The sequence below is a fragment of the Salmo trutta genome, chromosome 11, assembly GCF_901001165.1.
Source record: "Salmo trutta chromosome 11, fSalTru1.1, whole genome shotgun sequence".
Lineage (NCBI taxonomy): Eukaryota > Metazoa > Chordata > Actinopteri > Salmoniformes > Salmonidae > Salmo > Salmo trutta.
This window is the reverse complement of record NC_042967.1, coordinates 13,258,639-13,278,312: the sequence shown is the minus strand read 5'-3', so window position 1 is coordinate 13,278,312 and position 19,674 is coordinate 13,258,639. Positions and strand designations below refer to the sequence as shown.

Genomic DNA, 19,674 nt, shown 5'->3' with positions numbered 1-19,674 from the left:
CCAAGGGCACCGTACTCCTATGGCTGACACTGTAAAACAACACCTTTTACTGCACCTCTCCAGTGTATGTGACAAAACAACATATTTCTGTTGTTGTCTTACCTGCTTATGCCCACCATGTTGCTGTCTTTGTGGTCGTTGGCTTTGCTGACTTTCTCTGCAACACAAAAAAACATCCCAACATCAAAGAGGGTCATTAACAACAATGAGAAATCATTAACAAGCCCTTTGTGGTTATGATGGAACCACGAATCGGTTATTCAGGGATATTGATTCTTCAACGTGACCGAGTTGTCAGTATTGGTCTGATACTGCTTTAAAAAGGTGCAATCTGGGATCTGGGAATCTGTTCAACGGTCAGTCCTTGCATCTAGAGTGCCGTCTGTGTATTTGAGAAGGGTAACATTTCCCTAACCATTTTGCTGAAAGACCAATCCCAGATTGTAGCGTATAGTAACATTGTGGTCATAGTAACATGCTGTATAAAAACCCAGGGAAGTTGCATGGTTGTTCCTGTTGCCTTGGCAGATACTGTTTTAAGTGGTCAAAGTCAGAGATCATATTAAATTGCTAGAGGAGCTATGCCATATACCCTCACAGTTCCAGAATGGTATAGAAATGGCAGCCATTGTGACCAGGGAGAAATCCAAACCAGTCTAATTGGAATTAATGGTAGTAGAGGCATAGGTGATGCATTTCCTGATTTCACTTATACAGAAAAATAAAAGTAAGGCATGTGATTTATTTATTTTTACCTAAAATATTGTCATATCATTATAAAGTTTGTACAGGTTTTAGACTGTATAAATAGCCTATGAAATATATGTAAACGGACCATAAATGTCTCAATATTTGTTTTCTTGGAAAGCTGTGTATTTATAATATGATACAATATCAGTACTTGCTGCATTTACAACTTGTCTAAATCCTATCAACTGATTTCAGCCAGTGGATGTGGATTGACTGCATTGTTAGTATGGAATGTTGGCATATTGGTTCGAAAAATTAGAAAGTTAGAAAAATGATTGGAATCATTCCACTTAAACTGGCTAACAAACATACTGTGCAGACAATCTTCAAAATGATTGTTTTACACAATATCTTATCATCACAGCACACTGGTTGACCAACGCCATGACCAAAATGGCTGACCTTTTATGCTGTCATAAGAACGTTCATGTCCATTCTAGTATTCAAATTCCTAATTCTATGGTCAGAGTAATAAAACCCAGGGAAGGTGTTTGGTTGTCCCTCGGCTTCAGCAGCCTACTAGTGATGACCTCATCATAGCAGCCACTTGCTCCCTGGGTGGCACTGCTCTAGTCGCTGCCCCCCCAACCCCTCCTCGCCCCCCACTCCCTAACCCCTCCTCCCTAACACCGCGCTCCGTCAAATTGTTCGCCAAGGACAGAGGTCTCTCCGCGTTGCCATGGTGATGCCACACGGGAGAAATGTAAGGGGGGGGGATAGTTGAGAGAGGGGCGGAGGGGGGCTAGTGTGTGCAGCCAAGTGTGCTTGAGCTGGCATGTTTGAAAAGGAGTCGAGGAAGAGAGAGAGGATAGAGAGAAGGAGAAGAGGAGGGAGGGACGTGGGGGAAGACAGGCACTTTGTAGACACTGCTCCCCATGGGGGCTTGTGTGTGTCTGCGTGCGTATCTGTGTGTGTGTGTGCGTGCGTATCTGTGTGTGTGTGTGTGTGTGTGTGTGTGTGTGTGTACTTGCGTGCTCGTCGGTGTGTGCATCTCTCTCGCTGGAGAGAGATTTTTTGCCACAATTTCCGAGGTGCTACTGTATAAGGCATTTAGGCGTAGCAATCAGAACTGGGGGGCATGGCCTTGGTCTCCTGTACCCCCCCCCAACCCCATCTTGGGGGACGCAGGCTCCACTTCAGTGCTCTGCCATCAGGCAATACAAACAGCTGTCTGCCGCCTCAATGTCATGGTTACAGCCAAGCAGAGAAGAAGTGTGTATAAAACCTACAGAGCACATTACAGGTAATATATAGTGTCCCCTAACCGCAGAGCCTCCAGAGATTGGAAGAGAAACATATAGGTTTTATGGCTAAGTATCACACCACATTTCAAGGTTGACACTGAGGTGCCCGAGAGAGGTGTGTGTGATTGTAGTCAAGGAGGTGTGAGAGAGTATGTGTGTGTGTACACGTGTGTGTACGTGTGTGTATGTTTGAGAGATTGTGTGTGTCGTATGTGTGTGTGTGTTGTGTATCATAGAGAACATTGCGCACCTGAGAGTTGGAAGAGGAGCTCGGAGGCCATTTTCACCGATATGTCCTGGGAGAAGAGGTCTTGCTTCTGGGGGCGGGACAACGCCTCAGGGAGGCTGGCCATTGCCTCGCTCTTCTCACACGGCCCTAAAGTGCTGAAGGCCAGCAGGTGAGAAGGGGGCGGGGCCGGGCCGCTGGCCGGGTCCACCTCCATAGGCTCCGCCTTCACCGTCACCTTCTGGTAGTGGGCGGCGTCCTTGTTGCTTTCTGGGGTAGGGGATTGGATGAGAGGGACAGTGAGTGACAGGGTTGAATCTATGCGTGCCTGTGACAACTCCTATCTACACTGTGTACACCAAACATTAGGAACACCTCCTTAATATTGAGTTGCATCCCCCTTTGCCCTCAGAACAGCCTCAATTCTTTGGGGCATGGACTCCACAAGGTGTCCAAAGCGTTCCACAGGGATACTGACTCCAATGCTTCCCACAGTTGTGTTAAGTTGGCTGGATGTCCGTTGGGTGGGGGACCATTCCTGAGACACACGGGAATAAGGGATCATAGCTTTAACCTGGATTCACCTGGTCAGTCTGTCATGGAAAGAGCAGGTGTCAATGTATATATATATATTAGTGAGGGAAGTCATTTGCCTTATAGTTTGAGAAAAGCCAGTTCTGTTTTATCCAAAAGGTTATAATATACTTATACTGCATACAACTCCTCAAAGCTGACTAGTAAGTGGATTTGATTCCAGGTAATGTCCTAATCTCTGCATTTCACAGATGATGCATGGATGTGTCTCATTCTCAAAATATAGATAGCTAAGTTCATTTATCATACAACCCCTACATAGACTTCATATTACCTCATAGATGTTCAAAGAGAAATAACCTTAAAAAAACCTTGTTAAAGCCTTGAACGTACCCTGAGGACATTCTGTACATTTAAATCAGACACAGACAAGATCTCTCATTCCATTCATACTTCAATCTCCATCCATCAGGAGCTCTCTAAACTCCGGACTGTCCTCACTCAACCTCTTCCAAATAATACGAGTCTGAATCCAAATGAAAATGGTTGGAATTCCAAAAATGTTTAATAAAGCCTGGACCATAACATCCATTCAACCTCTAAAGCGCGCCGTTCCTGAGTGGATATTGTCTAGTTATGTGATAATGTAGGGCCAGAGGGCATCACCAGGTCACACACTGGCTCAGGGAGCTAGGCAGCCTGTACAGGTTCACTGTGTGTGTGTGTGTGTGTGTGTGTGTGTGTGGCTCAGTGAAGCACACAAAACAGAAAATATACTAGCACCATTAAATATGAAACAGAACAACAGTGACCTCATTCCAGCCCTATGGGCATTTTGAAGGGGGGGGGGGGGGGGGTGTGTTATGATGTTGTGAACTCAAACGCCTCCTTGAAAACCTTTCAAACCTTTTGCTTCAGCTGTCGTCAAAAGAAGGAACACTTCTGATTCAACAGCAGTTGTTGCCTTCTCATGTCAAGTTTTCGGAAATCAGGACATCTCTTAGGAGATTTGAAAAATCGGGGTTGAAATAAAACAACGGTGGTTAGAGAATCCCTAACGGAGGACAAACCTTCCCGTAACCTCCCCCCCAACCTCCCCATCGCTCCGGTTATCAGACAGTGTTCAAGAGGTTAGCCAAATAGCAGACACTAAAAATAGTCCCGGTGGCCAGCAGTACACGGCATCAGGATCTCCGAGGTAACAGATTTTGACTGTCTCGTCCAGGTTGTGTGTGTAAGCGAGTGTGTAAGTGTGTGTGTGTGGTGAGGAGCAGCAGGGAGCTCCAGCCATGCTGACACGGCTGCTCATGGTGATTATGGATATATGAAATTGGGCCAGTAGCGAGGGGGGAAGAGGTGGGAGGGGGAGGTCAGGAGTACAGGAGAGAGATGGGAGAGAGATAGATGGAAGGGGGAGAGAGAGAGAGAGCGAGAGAGGGGGGAAGGAGGGAGGGAGGGGTGAGAGGGTAGGCTGAGGTCAGCAATGTAGGAGAAAGAGAGCGAGAGAGGGGAGGAGGAAGCAGGGAGGCAGTAGTAACCCAGTGATGACCCTGCCCTCTCTGTGACCTCTCCTCTCCTGGATGGCTGAGCCTGGGAGGGGCGAGTCTAGTCACCGTTGTCTGAACCCGGCCTACATCGTGTGTGTATGTGGCAAGGTGCGCGCGCCTGAATGTTGCGTTTACATTCGGAGTTGAAAGTGTGTGTGAGTGTGCCAGTGTGCGTGTGTGTGTGCATCAAATCAAATGTTATTTGCCACATGCTTCGTAAACAACAGGTGTGGACCAACAGTGAAATGCTTACCCAGGTGCATGCTAGCGCACCAGTGTGTGTGTGTACAGTGCGTACAGTGTGTGTGCGGTCGGCCCAGTGTGCCTGTGTGTTTACATGATGTATGGGTGCGCGTCCACCTGAGTGCATTCTCTTTCCGGACCCAGGTTTCGGGGGCGGTGGTAGCCTAGCCGACCCCACATCCCCCCCCCGTCTGGAGACACAACTGACAACCATCGGCTGACTAATCCCTTAATCAGGTGCCCAGAGCCTGGCAAGAGCAGAGCGGTCGTGGAGGAAGGGGGGGGAAGCGCGCTGCGAGGCCGGGGTCAACCAAGGGACAGGCAGTCTCACGCATGCTCCTGCATGGGGTTCACCACCCCTGCCATCAGGGGCTGAGTGGACTGCTGAGCGCCACACACACACACACACACACACACGAAGCGAGAGAGAGAGAGCTGGGATAAGCACACTTGCGTCACAGCTGAGATTCATTGAGCGGTCAGACGGTCACACACAAACATTTTGCTCACACACACACACGCTCAGAAAGTAGATAAACAAACCCTCGCAGTGAAAACACATCAAAGTAGGAGGTCTGAGTGGTCTTTTTTTTGTGTCAAATTGCATGGCCTTCACTTACCTATCTAGCACAATAAAACACACACACTACACACGGCACTGTATGTCCAGGGTTATGACATTATGTTCTGGTGCCATAAAAAGCTGAATCCTGTTCCTAACATGCTGACCAGACCGGACACGTCGCGTGAGCGAGCGTTGCAAAATAAATTTAGGAATATATGTTATTCAATTATTGCACCCACACTGCTCGCGCCATCAACAAGTGTCTGCGTTGCCAAGGGCTAAAACAGAAGTCCTTTCTATTTCTGACGCAGATCGCTCTGCAAGTCCTGCATCTCCCATCTCCTCATTGGTTTATAGAAGCAGGTACCCACGTCCCATCTCCTCATTGGTTATACCCACGTGGGTGATTGAAAGAAACTGTTTTGCCGGTTGTCGTGGTAATACTATGAAAGTGTAGATGCGATCACCATATAAGTTCAACGATGAAAAAGCCTGGAAGGAGGAGAGATGACTAGAAACGATTCGGTTGGCCGTTTTATGTGTGGATTAATTGTCAGAGCAGAGGACCTTGTGCATTTCAGGTAAAATAACAACTCAATGTTTATATCCCAGGACAAATTAGCTAGCAACAGCAAGCTAGCTAAATAGGACAAATTAGCTAGCAAGTGCAACTAGCTAAATTGCCATACATGTTTAATGCTTTTCGACCTGTCCCCAAATTAATGGCATTGGTTCAGAGTTTGTTTTGATATTTTAACCTGTGTGTCGTGAACGCGTTTGGTGTTGGGGGGGATAAAATATATTTATGCACGATAGCGCACGTGCGCAGCCGGTTTGGGTTCCGTGTATGTGTGTGTATCGTCCCCTCAAGTGTAGAAGCAGTGGAACACTACAGCAGTTCACCTCTAACAGCCAGTAGAGGGGTTGTGACCTGATAACTCCCACTACCTCTGTACTGTAGCGTAGAATCTCTCACTTGCACAGCTATGACTGATCATATACGGTGTTGTACGGTACCATATGGTACCACTCTCAATGAACACAGGTAGGCTATGTACTGTCTAATGCAGGGCTCTCCAACCCTGTTCCTGGAGAGATATCCTCCTGTAGGTTTTCACTCTAACCCTGTTCATGGAGAGATATCCTCCTGTAGGTTTTCACTCTAACCCTGTTCCTGGAGAGATACCGTCCTGTAGGTTTTCACTCCAACCCTGTTCCTGGAGAGATATCCTCCTGTAGGTTTTCACTCTAACCCTGTTCCTGGAGAGATATCCTCCTGTAGGTTTTCACTCTAACCCTGTTCCTGGAGATACCCTCCTGTAGGTGTTCACTCCAACCCCAGTTGTAACTAACCTGATTGAGTTTATCAACCAGATACTTATTAGAAGCAGGTGCGCTAGATTAGGGTTGGCGTGAAAACCAACAGGACTGTAGCTCTCCAGGAACAGGGTTGGAATGAAAACCTACAGGACTGTAGCTCTCCAGGAACAGGTTTGGAGTGAAAACCTACAGGACTGTAGCTCTCCAGGAACAGGGTTGGAATGAAAACCTACAGGACTGTAGCTCTCCAGGAACAGGTTTGGAGTGAAAACCTACATGACGGTATCTCTCCAGGAACAGGGTTGGAGTGAAAACCTATCCGCTCAATGTATGACACAGGTAGACTATACATAGTCCAATGTATATTATGTTGACATTGTGTGGATTGTGTTTAGGCTGCATGCTAATATATTCTGTATCTTTAGAGACAGCCCTATGCTATCTAGTATACTGTATTCTTCTCTCTATATCAGGTTATATTAACAATCTGTACATATCACATTTTATCGGACAAATACATGTCTGCTTTTACTTGACAATGCATTATTCATTTTTGAGACAGAGTGAAAATGACTGCGCTGCTGTTTCGCTGTTCACCTTTGACCTTCGGTCTCTGCTCCAATCAGAACGTACAGCCAGTCTGACTGTGTGCGTGTACATAGGTGAGGAGAGGACTAGCAGTAAAGCCCTACATTTAACAGCCAAACAGCCACGCCATTACCGATTCAACACATGTAAAGCTATCTTATCATACTGCGAGGTATACCTTTGATGCATCGACAGAGGGGGAATACAGAGATGAGCTGGGAGAGACACATGGATGCAGTGAGGGAGGAAGAGAGGATGAGAGGAAAGGATGAAAAAAAAGGAGGAGAGTGCCAGGGAGAGGAACACCCTGAGGGTGAGAGAGAAGGAAGAAAGATGAGTGAGCGAGCGAGAGAAGGAGCCGGATAAGAGGAGGAGTCATAAGATGACATCCTCTCTCCTCATCCCCTCGCTCTCCCTCTCTGGTCGACCTGCTCAGAAAGGGGTGAAGAGTTCAGCTGCTTCAAAAGGATGCAGTGGTGGAAGACAACATGTCAGCTGGGGAGCGAAACAGCAGCAGACAGAGACTGATCTTAGACCAGTTACCTCTCATTCAGCCTGGAGCGGGAGGGGTGATACTGCTGCTACATCTGTTCCCAGATCGCCTGGTACTGTAGCGTTCAATAATTCAGTACAATGATGATGCAACACTTACACTGAGACTAATGGAGAGTGGTGTGTTTGTTACAGAGTGGGGTGGGTTCAAAGACCCAATAGTCCCCTAAGGGGATGAAGGCCTAAAGATATCAGTGCGACTGTAAGACTAGATCTACCAGGGAGGGAGGAAATGAAGGAGAAAGGGAGGGAGAGGGCACAGAGAGGGCACGGCCAGGGCACTGAGGCAGAGTGGAACAGGCTTAGCATCAGGAAACAGCAGCACAGTGATGATGAAATGAAACGGCAGGGTCATGTCCTCCCACCCACCACTTGGGCTACATTAACATGTATTCCTGCACTTCATAAATCCAATCAATTATTGTTATGCGGTACGTGTGGACAATTGATTGTCAGTGTACGGTTTAAACTATACTGAACAAAAGTATAAACGGAACATGCAACAATTTCAACGTTTTTTTTACTGAGTTACAGTTCATTTAAGGAAATCAGTCCACTGAAATAAATTCATTAGGTCCTAATCTATGGATTTCACATGACTGGGCAGGGGCACAGCCATGGGTGGGCCTGGAAAGGCATAGGCCCACCCACTTGGGAGCCAGGCTCACTGACTGGGGAGCCAGGCAAAGCCAATCAGAATTAGTTTTTCCCCACAAAAGGGTTTTATTACAGACAGAAATACTTCTCAGTTGCACTAGCTGTCCGGGTGGCTGGTCGCACCTGCGTAATGATCATAATGTTTAATCAGCTTCTTGATATGCCGCCTGTCAGGTGGATGTGGAGATATATATATATATATAATTATTATTATTATATTGCCTTATGGCAAGGTGCTCCATCATGCTGGAAAAGGCATTGTTCGTCACCAAACTGTTCCTGGATGGTTGGGAGAAGTTGCTCTCGGAGGATGTGTTGGTACCATTCTTTATTCATGGCTGTGTTCTTAGGCAAAATTGTGAGTGAGCCCACTCCCTTGGCTGAGAAGCAATCCCACACATGAATGGTCTCAGAATGCTTTACTGTTGGCATGACACAGGACTGATGGTAGCGCTCACCTTGTCTTCTCCGGACAAACTTTTTTCTGGATGCCCCAAACAATCGGAAAGGGGATTCATCAGAGGAAATGACTTTACCCCAGTCCTCAGCAGTCCAATCCCTGTACCTTTTGCAGAATATCAGTCTGTCCCTAATGTTTTTCCTGGAGAGAAGAGGCTTCTTTGCTGCCCTTCTTGACACCAGGCCATCCTCCAAAAGTCTTTGCCTCACTGTGCGTGCAGATGCACTTACACCTGCCTGCTGCCCTTCCTAAGCAAGCTCTGTACTGGTGGTGCCCCGATCCCGCAGCTGAATCAACTTTAGGAGACGGTCCTGGCACTTGCTGGACTTTCTTGGGCGCCCTGAAGCCTTCTTCACAACAATTGAACCACTCTCCTTCAAGTTCTTGATGATACGATAAATGGTTGATTTAGGTGCAATCTTACTGGCAGCAATATCCTTGCCTATGAAGCCCTTTATGTGAAAAGCAATGATGACGGCACGTGTTTCCTTGCAGGTAACCATGGTTGACAGAGGAAGAACAATGATTCCAAGCACCACCCTCCTTTTGAAGCTTCCAGTCTGTTATTCAAACTCAATCAGCATGACAGAGTGATCTCCAGCCTTGTCCTCGTCAACACACACCTGTGTTAACGAGAGAATCACTGACATGATGTCAGCTGGTCCTTTTGTGGCAGGGCTGAAATGCAGTGGAAATGTTTTTGGGGGGATTCAGTTCATTTGCATGGCAAAGAGGGACTTTGCAATTAATTGCAATTCATCTGATCACTCTTCATAACATTCTGGAGTATATGCAAATTGCCATCATACAAACTGAGGCAGCAGAGTTTGTGAAAATTAATATTTGTGTCATTCTCAAAACTTTTGGCCACGACTGTACTTTGTGCATGACACTAGTAATTTTTTCAACAATTGTTTACAGACAGATTATTTCACTTATAATTCACTGTATCACAATTCCAGTGGGTCAGAAGTTTACATACACTAAGTTGACTGTGCCTTTAAACAGCTTGGAAAATTCCAGAAAATTATATCATGGCTTTAGAAGCTTCTGATAGGCTAATTGACATCATTTGAGTCAATTGGAGGTGTACCTGCGGATGTATTTCAAGGCCTACCTTCAAACTTAGTGCCTCTTTGCTTGACATCATGGGAATATCAAAAGAAACCAGCCAAGACCTCAGAAAAAAGACCTCCACAAGTCTGGTTCATCCTTGGGAGCAATTTCCAAACGCCTGAAGGTACCACGTTCATCTGTACAAACAATAGTACGCAAGTATAAACACCATGGGATCACGCAGCCGTCATACCGCTCAGGAAGGAGACTCGTTCTGTCTCCTAGAGATGAACGTACTTTGGTGCGAAAAGTGCAAATCAATCCCAGAACAACAGCAAAGGACCTTGTGAGGTTGCTGGAGGAAACAGGTACAAAAGTATCTATATCCACAGTAAAACGAGTCCTATATCGACATAACCTGAAAGGATGCTCAGCAAGGAAGAAGCCACTGCTCCAAAACCGCCATAAAAAAGCCAGACTACAGTTTGCAACTGCACATGGGGACAAAGATCGTACTTTTTGGAGAAATGTCCTCTGGTCTGATGAAACAAAAATAGAACTGTTTGGCCATAATGACCATCGTTATGTTTGGAGAAAAAGGGGGAGGCTTGCAAGCCGAAGAACACCATCCCAAACGTGAAGCACGGGGGTGGCAGCATCATGTTGTGCGGGTGCTTTGCTGCAGGAGGGACTGGTGCACTTCACAAAATAGAAGGCATCATGAGGAACGAAAATGATGTGGCTATATTGAAGCAACATCTCAAGACATCAGTCAGGAAGTTAAAGCTTTGTCACAAATGGGTCTTCCAAATGGACAATGACCCCAAGCATACTTCCAAAGAAGTGGCAAAATGGCTTAAGGACAACAAAGTCAAGGAATTGGAGTGGCCATCACAAAGCCCTGACCTCAATCCTATAGAAAAGTTGTGGGCAGAACTGAAAAAGTGTGTGCGAGCAAGCAGGCCTACAAACCTGACTCAGTTACACCAGCTCTGTCAGGAGGAATGGGCCAAAATTCACCCAACTTATTGTGGGAAGCTTGTGGAAGGCTACCTGACACGTTTGACCCAAGTTAAAGAACTTAAAGGCAATGCTACTAAATACTAGTTGAGTGTATGTAAACTTCTGACCCATTGGGAATGTGATGAAAGAAATAAAAACTGAAATTAATCAATTCTCTCTTCTATTATTCTGACATTTCACATTCTTAAAATAAAGTGGCAGTCCTAACTGACCTAAGACTTAATTTTTACAAGGATTAAATGTCAGGAATTGTGAAAAACTGAGTATAAATGTATTTGGCTAAGGTGTATGTAAACTTCTGACTTCAACTGTGTGAGTGTGTGTGTGTGTGTGTGTGTGTGTGTGTGTGTGTGTGTGTGTGAAGCTATGGAATCATGTAGTAACCAAAAAAGTGTTAAACAAATCAAAATATATTTTATATTTATTTTATATTTTTATATTGAGATTCTTCAAAGTTGCCACACTTTGCCTTGATGACATCTTTGCAGACTCTTGGCATTCTCTCAACCAACTTAACCTGGAATGCCTTTCCCAGTGAAAGTTACGCCCTGCTTTTTGCTATTCTGTATATGTGTGTGAGAATGTATCCTCTCATCCAATCTCTTTGACAAGCCGTCATCAGGTTCTACTACAGCCTACATCACTTTAACCACACGACCCCAACTGGGACGCCATGTCAGGTACACTCGTCTTAATTAGCAAGGTAATGACCTTGGGTGCTGAGGGCGAGGAAAGACGAAACAGAGGGGAGTATATTGGGACGGAAATAGGCCCACTGCTAGGAGAAGGGTGTGATTTCACACCCATGGTGGGGGGTAGGGGGAGATGGAACCAGGGACAGTGGGTGGCAGGGACATCATCACCCACACTTTCCCAGCCTGCCTGCTTGGGACAAAGGGTATCACTCAAGGCACTGTACCCCCCCAATCCCCCCCCCCCTCCCAGTCCCCTGATGTCCTTCTGTACCCTCTATACCAGTACCCATCTGCTAACAGGCACTAGCAGGCGTTAGCCAGCAGCGCGGGGGACTGTTTAGCCCTACTGTAATTAGCCCCTAGACGCTAACCGTGCTAACAGCATGTTTTAAAAACAGATGTGGGGGGTGGCGAGAGGGCGCTATCGCCACCACCGTCATTTGATAAGGAGAGAGAGAGAAAGAGCGAAAGAGAGAGAGAAACAGAAGTGACCTAGTTAAAGCAGTGACGCAACACATTACAGTACACAATGGCCAGTTTTGATGCCAGTCCTCCTTGCTCTCCTGATGGTTGCCTTGGTCAACTGAAAATGAGCTAGTGTGGTCATTTAGTTACACCTAGCCTATTCCATATTAGTGGGTTTAAGGCGGAGCCTCTCTGGTAACAATCCATTTAACCAATCTATTGTAAGATCTTTGTAAGGTTTTTTTTCAATCTGTGCTCAATCGCAAACATGTGACTTTCAGCCAACAGCGTGTCTCCCTGCGCCAGAGTTGACCTCGGCAAGGGGTCAGAGGTGACGGAGTAGACGCCCTTGGAACCTCGTGGCCGTGTGACGCAGACGACTCATACGGAGTTGACCTTCCCCTTGCCCCCCCCCTCCCCTCCTCCTCCCCCGTTACTCTCTCTAACCTCAAGGCCGTCTGACTGAGGGGCCAGACTCACTGTCACAGCCATCACACCAGACAACCTTCTCTCCAACTCCCTCAGACGACCCCGCTGCTGTTGTCATGACAATGGACGATGGCACTACCCTCTCTACTTAGCTCCGGGGGGGGGAGCACAATGAAAGATATTTGAAGTATTAAACCCAGAATCATACATTTTTCTCGGCGCATGCTGCTAAATTACAAAGGCTAACAGGCTAACTGGCCCATGTTAACTACACTGACAGGCTAACGGCTTGGGAGGATGTGGTGGTGTGGTGAGCATGTCAGCCCAGAGGTGGGGAATGATGAGGTGAGGAAACAGAACAAAGGACAAGCAGCAGTAGTGGAGGAATCACTCAGAGACTTCCCACCTCCTCTCTCTTCAACTCTCTCTCTCACCATCTCTGTCGCTCACACACACACACACACACAGACACACGTAATGTATAGTGTGTGTGTGGGGTGTATAGTGTAATGTAGTGTAGCAGCGCTCCCAGGCAGTGTCTATGACTCACTGTAGACACAGGGCGACCCAGAGAGAACAAGAGAACAGAACAATGGCAGCTGGTGTGTGAGGGTACAGGATGAGATGAGAGATCACTGTACTGTTATCAACTGCTGTGTTACACCCCGCAGCAAACAAACACACAGTACTGTTCCCTCAGAGCATGGAATCACATGAAATCAAGAGATCACACACACACACAGGATAACACCCACCCGCCACCTACAGCACACACACACACACACACACACACACACACACACACACACACACACACACAGGATAACACCCACCCACCACCAACACCTACAGCACACACAACCTGCAAGCGACACACAGACACACACTTGAACCACTTAGACACTTGATTAGTGGAGAGACACACTCAGCTCTCACACTGTGGACAAACACATGCCCAACACACACACTTGATCTGTGCCACACACTTGACCATACTTTCATGTGAAAATAAAAGAAGCAGATGGGCTACACTTTGGTGATAACACACTGTAATTCCGTAGCAGCGAATAACATGAAGCATGCTGAATCTAGCACACGGTTCAGGACAGGGTGTTCTGTTCAGTCCTTCCATCCTTTCACCATCTCTGTCTCATATAGTCGAGGGTGAGAGGGGCCTCTCGTATGACATAACCTGTACTGCAGCAGAAATAACAAGAGAACATGCTAAAACTAGTAGACGGTTTAGGACAGGGTGTTCTTTCTTCCCTCCGTCATCTCTGTTTTCATAGAGAGGGGCGAGGGTGAGAGGGGGGCCCGGTTTGAGGTTCACTGTAGCGCACCGTTGGAGATGGACCCAGCAGCCATCGATTGGTTTGTTTCGGACGGGGGACCGCAGGACGGGAAAAGGATATTGACTGAACAACATGAAAAATAATTGACCCTTCTGCCATTCTTCCACCCCAAAAAAAACTGGAGAGGAGGCAGGAGGGAAAGAGAGAGAACAGAAACCGGGGGAGAGAGAAAAATAAAGAAAAACAGAAGGAAGTGGAGAGGAAGACGCAGGAGGGAGAGAAAGAGAACAGAGGTGTTGAGAGAGGACTTTGACCTGGATATTACCATGGGAGGACACAAAGGCTTTGGTGCCAAAATAGAGAGCTTTGATTCTCAGTGTAAGAGCTAAACATTTCACAGTACAATGGTTTTCACCTGTACTGTGCCTCACCTTTGACAACGGTTCCATTTTACTTCTCTATATACAATGCTTTTACCCATGTCATTACATGGCAGTGACCTGGGTCACCTTTGACCTCTCTACTGATTCATTCCTATTGGCTGATTTAAGGCACTGTAACTGTACCATGTTGACCCAGTCAAGAGCAGAATAGATTGAGGACTGCCTTTCACTGCAATCTCCAGATCAACATGGGTGAATTCTTTATTAGCTACTCAAAATGTGAGAGATCACGGAGTAGAGTTTTAAAAGACTTGCACGCCTTGTCAGTACATAGGTCAAGTTAAGGTTTGTGGAGCTCATTTGAATTCAATCCAATCTCTACTTGCACTATCCTATATTGAGAAACATCAACTACGTTCTAATTCTTTTTTATGATAAAATTGGCTGTGAATGTGTGCATTGTGCTGTCAAAAAACATCACTTCTAAACCGGAAAACACACACACACAAATGACCTCCCCCCTACCCACACACAGCCCATTACCTTACCTGATAGCTTCATCAGCAGCTCCGACGCCACCTTGAAGTTGATGTCCTGGCTGAGGAGACTGTTCTTGTTCCCCATGGGGCTTCCCTCCCGTCCCTTCAGGGTCCCTCTGTGGCCCCCACTGTCTGCTGTGACCTCTGCTGGCCCTGTGGCCCCCAGCGCCGCGCCCTGCTCCTGGTAGAAGGAGGAGTAGCTGGGCTGGCTCCGGGGGCTCCTCCGCAACTCTTCCTCCTCTTCCTCTGCCCGGGGTTCCTGTTTCAGATGGAAGGACTGTGGAGACTTCAGGGCTTCCTTCTGGTTGGCTGCTATACAGAGAGAGAACGGAGGGGAGAGGGTTAGAGAGAGGGTTAGAGAGAGGGAGGGTTAGAGAGAAAGGGTTGCAGATTGCATTGTACTTATTTTTTGTGCAATCTTATTCCATTCTTATTAATTTGTTTACAACTATTCTTAATTTTATTGGCACTGGTATTATAATAATTATTATATGTAATTGTGTGTGTATGCGCACGTATATATATAACATTTTGGGTTTTTTCAATGTACTTTACTCAAACCAGTGAATATCAGTTATTATAAGTGAGATCATTAACTATCAGCTCTTGGAATATCCAGGGCCTATACTCTTCACATTTTGGTTCTAAAACAATAAATCCAAAATGGATTAAAAACATCAAGGGACAGGACATCATATAATCCTACTGAAAACATGGTGTCGTGGAGACATAGATACTCAGTGTCCCTCAGGCTATAGAGAAAGTTTACTACCATCAATCAAACATAAAAATGTTCAACGGGGGCCGAGACTCAGGTGGAATCATAAATTTGGCATGAGCAGAATTTAGCACTGAATGAAATGGGAAAAAAGGTACCAGTCGCATTTGGCTAAAACTTAACAAAGGTACAATCTACTGTGACAATGATGTATACATATGTGCAGCTTATGCTCCTCCTTCAGATTCTCCATATTATGATGATCAGGTGTTTGACGATCTCCACAAAGAAATCATTACAGTTCAGGCAGAGGGTAAAGTGCTTCTTTAAGGAGATTTCAATGCAAGAACAGGTTCTGAACATTGCGACACTGATGCGGGAGGTAACCACCACATATTTGGACACCCCTCCTTGTACAGTAGCCCTATTATAAATAATAGAAACAGTCCTGACCAAATACTGAACAAAAATGGGAAGGAGTTAGTGCATCTCTGTCGAGCCTTAGGCCTGTACATGCTTAATGGTAGAATCAGAGGGGACTCTTTAGGTCAGTTTACTTACTGCTCAGCTCTTGGGACAAGTGTAGTCGATTATGCCATCACTGACATTCACCCCTCCTCCATTAGTGCATTCACTGTCAGACCACTGACACCATTGTCAGATCACAGTCAGATCAACGTGTTTCTGAAGAAATTAACCGGCAAAACTCCTTCAAAAAAGCAGCCCAATAAACTCTACAACATAAACCAATCGTACAGATGGGCTCCAAACAGTGCAGAGAGATTCATTGAAACGTTGAACTCAAATGAAATTATGAACTCTATACAGTTTTTCAATAACTCACAATACCAAAACAAAGATGGTGTCAACTCGGCTACTCAAAACATCAACTGCATATTCCAAAAAGCAGCATCGAAAGCAAATTTGAGAAAACCAAAGAAATGCAACATCAGAAACAAAAAACAAAATGTTTCTGACAAATGGTTTGATAATGAATGTAAAACAATTACAAAACACCTAAGACAAATGTCAAACGAAAAACATAAGCAGCAAAACAACCCAGAGCTACGATATGAATACTTTGAAACAGTATAAACAAACACTGAAATGCAAGAAATTGAATTATACCAACAAGACACCTGATGAAATTGAAAACGTAATTTACCAAAATCAGTTCTGGGACATGTGGAACAATTTTTCGCACAACAAAGCCACAGGAATTATCCATACAAGATGTAGGAATTTGGAAAACTTACTTTGATAACCAGTACAAAAACATCCCACAAAAAGACTTACAACAGAACCAATTAGAAATTAAAGAAAAATTTAACATCCTTGAATCAGTCATTAAAAACAACCAAAATCCATTAGATTACCCAATAACCCAACAAGAACTAAATGAAAAGCTTGAATCTATTAAATCAAAGAAGGCTTGTGGTCTAGACAACATTAGAAATGAAATGCTGAAAAACAGCAGACCTGAGTTGCAAAATGCTGTGCTTAAATTGTTCAACATGGTTTTAACTTCTGGCTGCTTCCCTGATGTCTGGAACCAGGGGCTCATCTCCCCTATCCACAAAAGTGGAGACAAATCAGACCCCAATAATTACAGGGGAATTTGCATAAACAGTAACTTGGGAAAGGTTTTCTGTAGCATTTTGAATTCAAGAATTCAAACCTTTCTTCAAGAAAAAAATGTAATAAGTAAATGTCTAATTGGCTTTCTCCCTAACCATCGCACTACTGACCATATATACACCTTACACACACTAATTAATAAACACGTCCACCAAAAAAAAAGAGGGCAAAATCTTTGCTTGCTTTATTGACTTTAAAAAAGCATTTGATTCTATTTGGCACGAAGGGCTATTCTACAAAATTCTCCAAAGTGGGCTTGGTGGTAAGGTGTATAACTTAATAAAATGTATGTACACAGAAAACAAGTGTGCAATAAAAATCAAAAACCAAAGAACAGAATTATTTTCACAACGTCGAGGTGTGAGACAAGGCTGCAGTTTGAGTCCAAATCTTTTCAACACTTATGTCAATGAATTAGCAGACATGTTGGACCATTCTCCAGCGCCAGGACCAACACCATTTGACACAGAGGTGAAATACCTGCTATATGCTGATGACTTGGTACTTCTATCACCAACCAAAGGTCTTCAACAGAACATTATTGCCATAATTGGGCCCTGGCAGTAAATTTAAAAAAAACAGATGTCAGAAACACAAATATAAATTCACCCTGAACAACACCATAATTGAACACACTAAAAATTACACCGACCTTGGTCTGACAGTATCTGCATCGGGAAACTTTAATATGGCAGTGAATGCACTCAAAAGAAAAAGCCCGCAGATAAATAAAAATGAAATTATTGAAAATCAACATCCCAATTAGAATTTGGACCAAAATATTTGACATTGTAATCCTGCCAATAGCTCTTTACGGAAGTGAGGTTTGGGGGCCACTCAATAAACTGGACTTTAAAATGTGGGACAAACATCCAATTGAAGCCCTTCATGCAGAATTCTGTCGGAAAGTCCTACAAGTTCAGAGAAATACACCAACTAATGCATGTAGGGCAGAATTGGGCCGCTTTCCAGTAATAATGAAAATACAGAAAAGATCATAAAACTTTTGGCTACCTCTAAATTCAAGTCCAAATTCAAGGCTGCAATTTAAAGCACTTCAAACCCAAGAGCTGAGCCCAGAAACGAGCCCTCTCAGTCAGCTGGTGTTGGACCTCACCAACCAAGCTGACACCAGCTTCAAAAGAAAGAATTCAAATAAACAAAATCATGAACCAATCAAAGGACTCATATTTACAACATTGGAAAAACGAAACAAAATCCCAAAGCCGACTAAATTACTATCTGACCCTAAACAGAGAATATGAATTGGCTGATTATCTCTACTCTGTCAGAGATACGAAGCAGAGACAGATCCTTACCAAGTACAGGCTGAGTGACCACCTGGCAGAGACAGATCCTTACCAAGTACAGGCTGAGTGACTACCTGGCAGAGACAGATCCTTACCAAGTACAGGCTGAGTGACCACCTGGCAGAGACAGATCCTTACCAAGTACAGGCTGAGTGACCACCTGGCAGAGACAGATCCTTACCAAGTACAGGCTGAGTGACCACCAATTGGCAATAGAAACCGGCAGACATAAAAAGACATGGCTACCCAAAGAGGAGCGTGTATGTGGTCACTGCACGACAGGGGAGGTAGAGACAGAGATGCACATTCTCCTTTACTGTGATAAATATTCCTCACAAAGAGATTCCTTATTCACAGAAATGACTACATTTATTCCAAATTTGAACTTATTAAACCCAGAGGAAAAAGTAAAAATACTCATGGGCGAAGGAGCAATGGCTCCTCTTGCAGCCAAATATGTATTTGCCTGCCATAGCCTGAGGGACACTGAATAATAACATCTGCATAGTAAACAGTAACTTACTTATTATTACTATTATTGTTATTACTATTATTATTGTTGTTTATCATTCCAAATAGTAGTGGTATGGGTGGTAATGGTAATGATAACAGTTTAGTGATGGTGGTGGTAGTAGTAGTGGTATGGATGGTAATGGTAATGATAACAGTTTAGTGATGGTGGTGGTAGTAGTAGTGGTATGGGTGGTAATGATAACAGTTTAGTGATGGTGGTGGTAGTAGTAGTGGTATGGATGGTAATGATAACAGTTTAGTGATGGTGGTGGTAGTAGTAGTGGTATGGGTGGTAATGGTAATGATAACAGTTTAGTGATGGTGGTGGTAGTAGTAGTGGTATGGATGGTAATGATAACAGTTTAGTGATGGTGGTGGTAGTAGTAGTGGTATGGATGGTAATGGTAACAGTTTAGTGATGGTGGTGGTAGTAGTAGTGGTATGGATGGTAATGGTAACAGTTTAGTGATGGTGGTGGTAGTAGTAGTGGTATGGATGGTAATGGTAATGATAACAGTTTAGTGATGGTGGTGGTGGTGGTAGTAGTAGTGGTATGGGTGGTAATGGTAATGATAACAGTTTAGTGATGGTGGTGGTAGTAGTAGTGGTATGGATGGTAATGATAACAGTTTAGTGATGGTGGTGGTAGTAGTAGTGGTATGGATGGTAATGGTAACAGTTTAGTGATGGTGGTGGTAGTAGTAGTGGTATGGATGGTAATGGTAATGATAACAGTTTAGTGATGGTGGTGGTGGTGGTAGTAGTAGTGGTATGGGTGGTAATGGTAATGATAACAGTTTAGTGATGGTGGTGGTAGTAGTAGTGGTATGGGTGGTAATGGTAATGATAACAGTTTAGTGATGGTGGTGGTAGTAGTAGTGGTATGGGTGGTAATGGTAATGATAACAGTTTAGTGATGGTGGTGGT

The 19,674-nt window shown here is 44.8% G+C and overlaps 1 protein-coding gene across 1 annotated transcript in view; it reads right to left on the bottom strand.

Moving 5' to 3' along the window:
• LOC115202237 (zinc finger protein 827-like) overlaps positions 1–19,674 on the bottom strand; it is a 111,469-nt gene that overhangs the window by 25,950 nt on the left and 65,845 nt on the right. Inside the window, 3 exon segments of the mRNA XM_029766225.1 lie at positions 103–157; positions 2,245–2,490; positions 14,578–14,880. Of these exon segments, the coding sequence (XP_029622085.1) occupies positions 103–157; positions 2,245–2,490; positions 14,578–14,880 (604 nt within the window).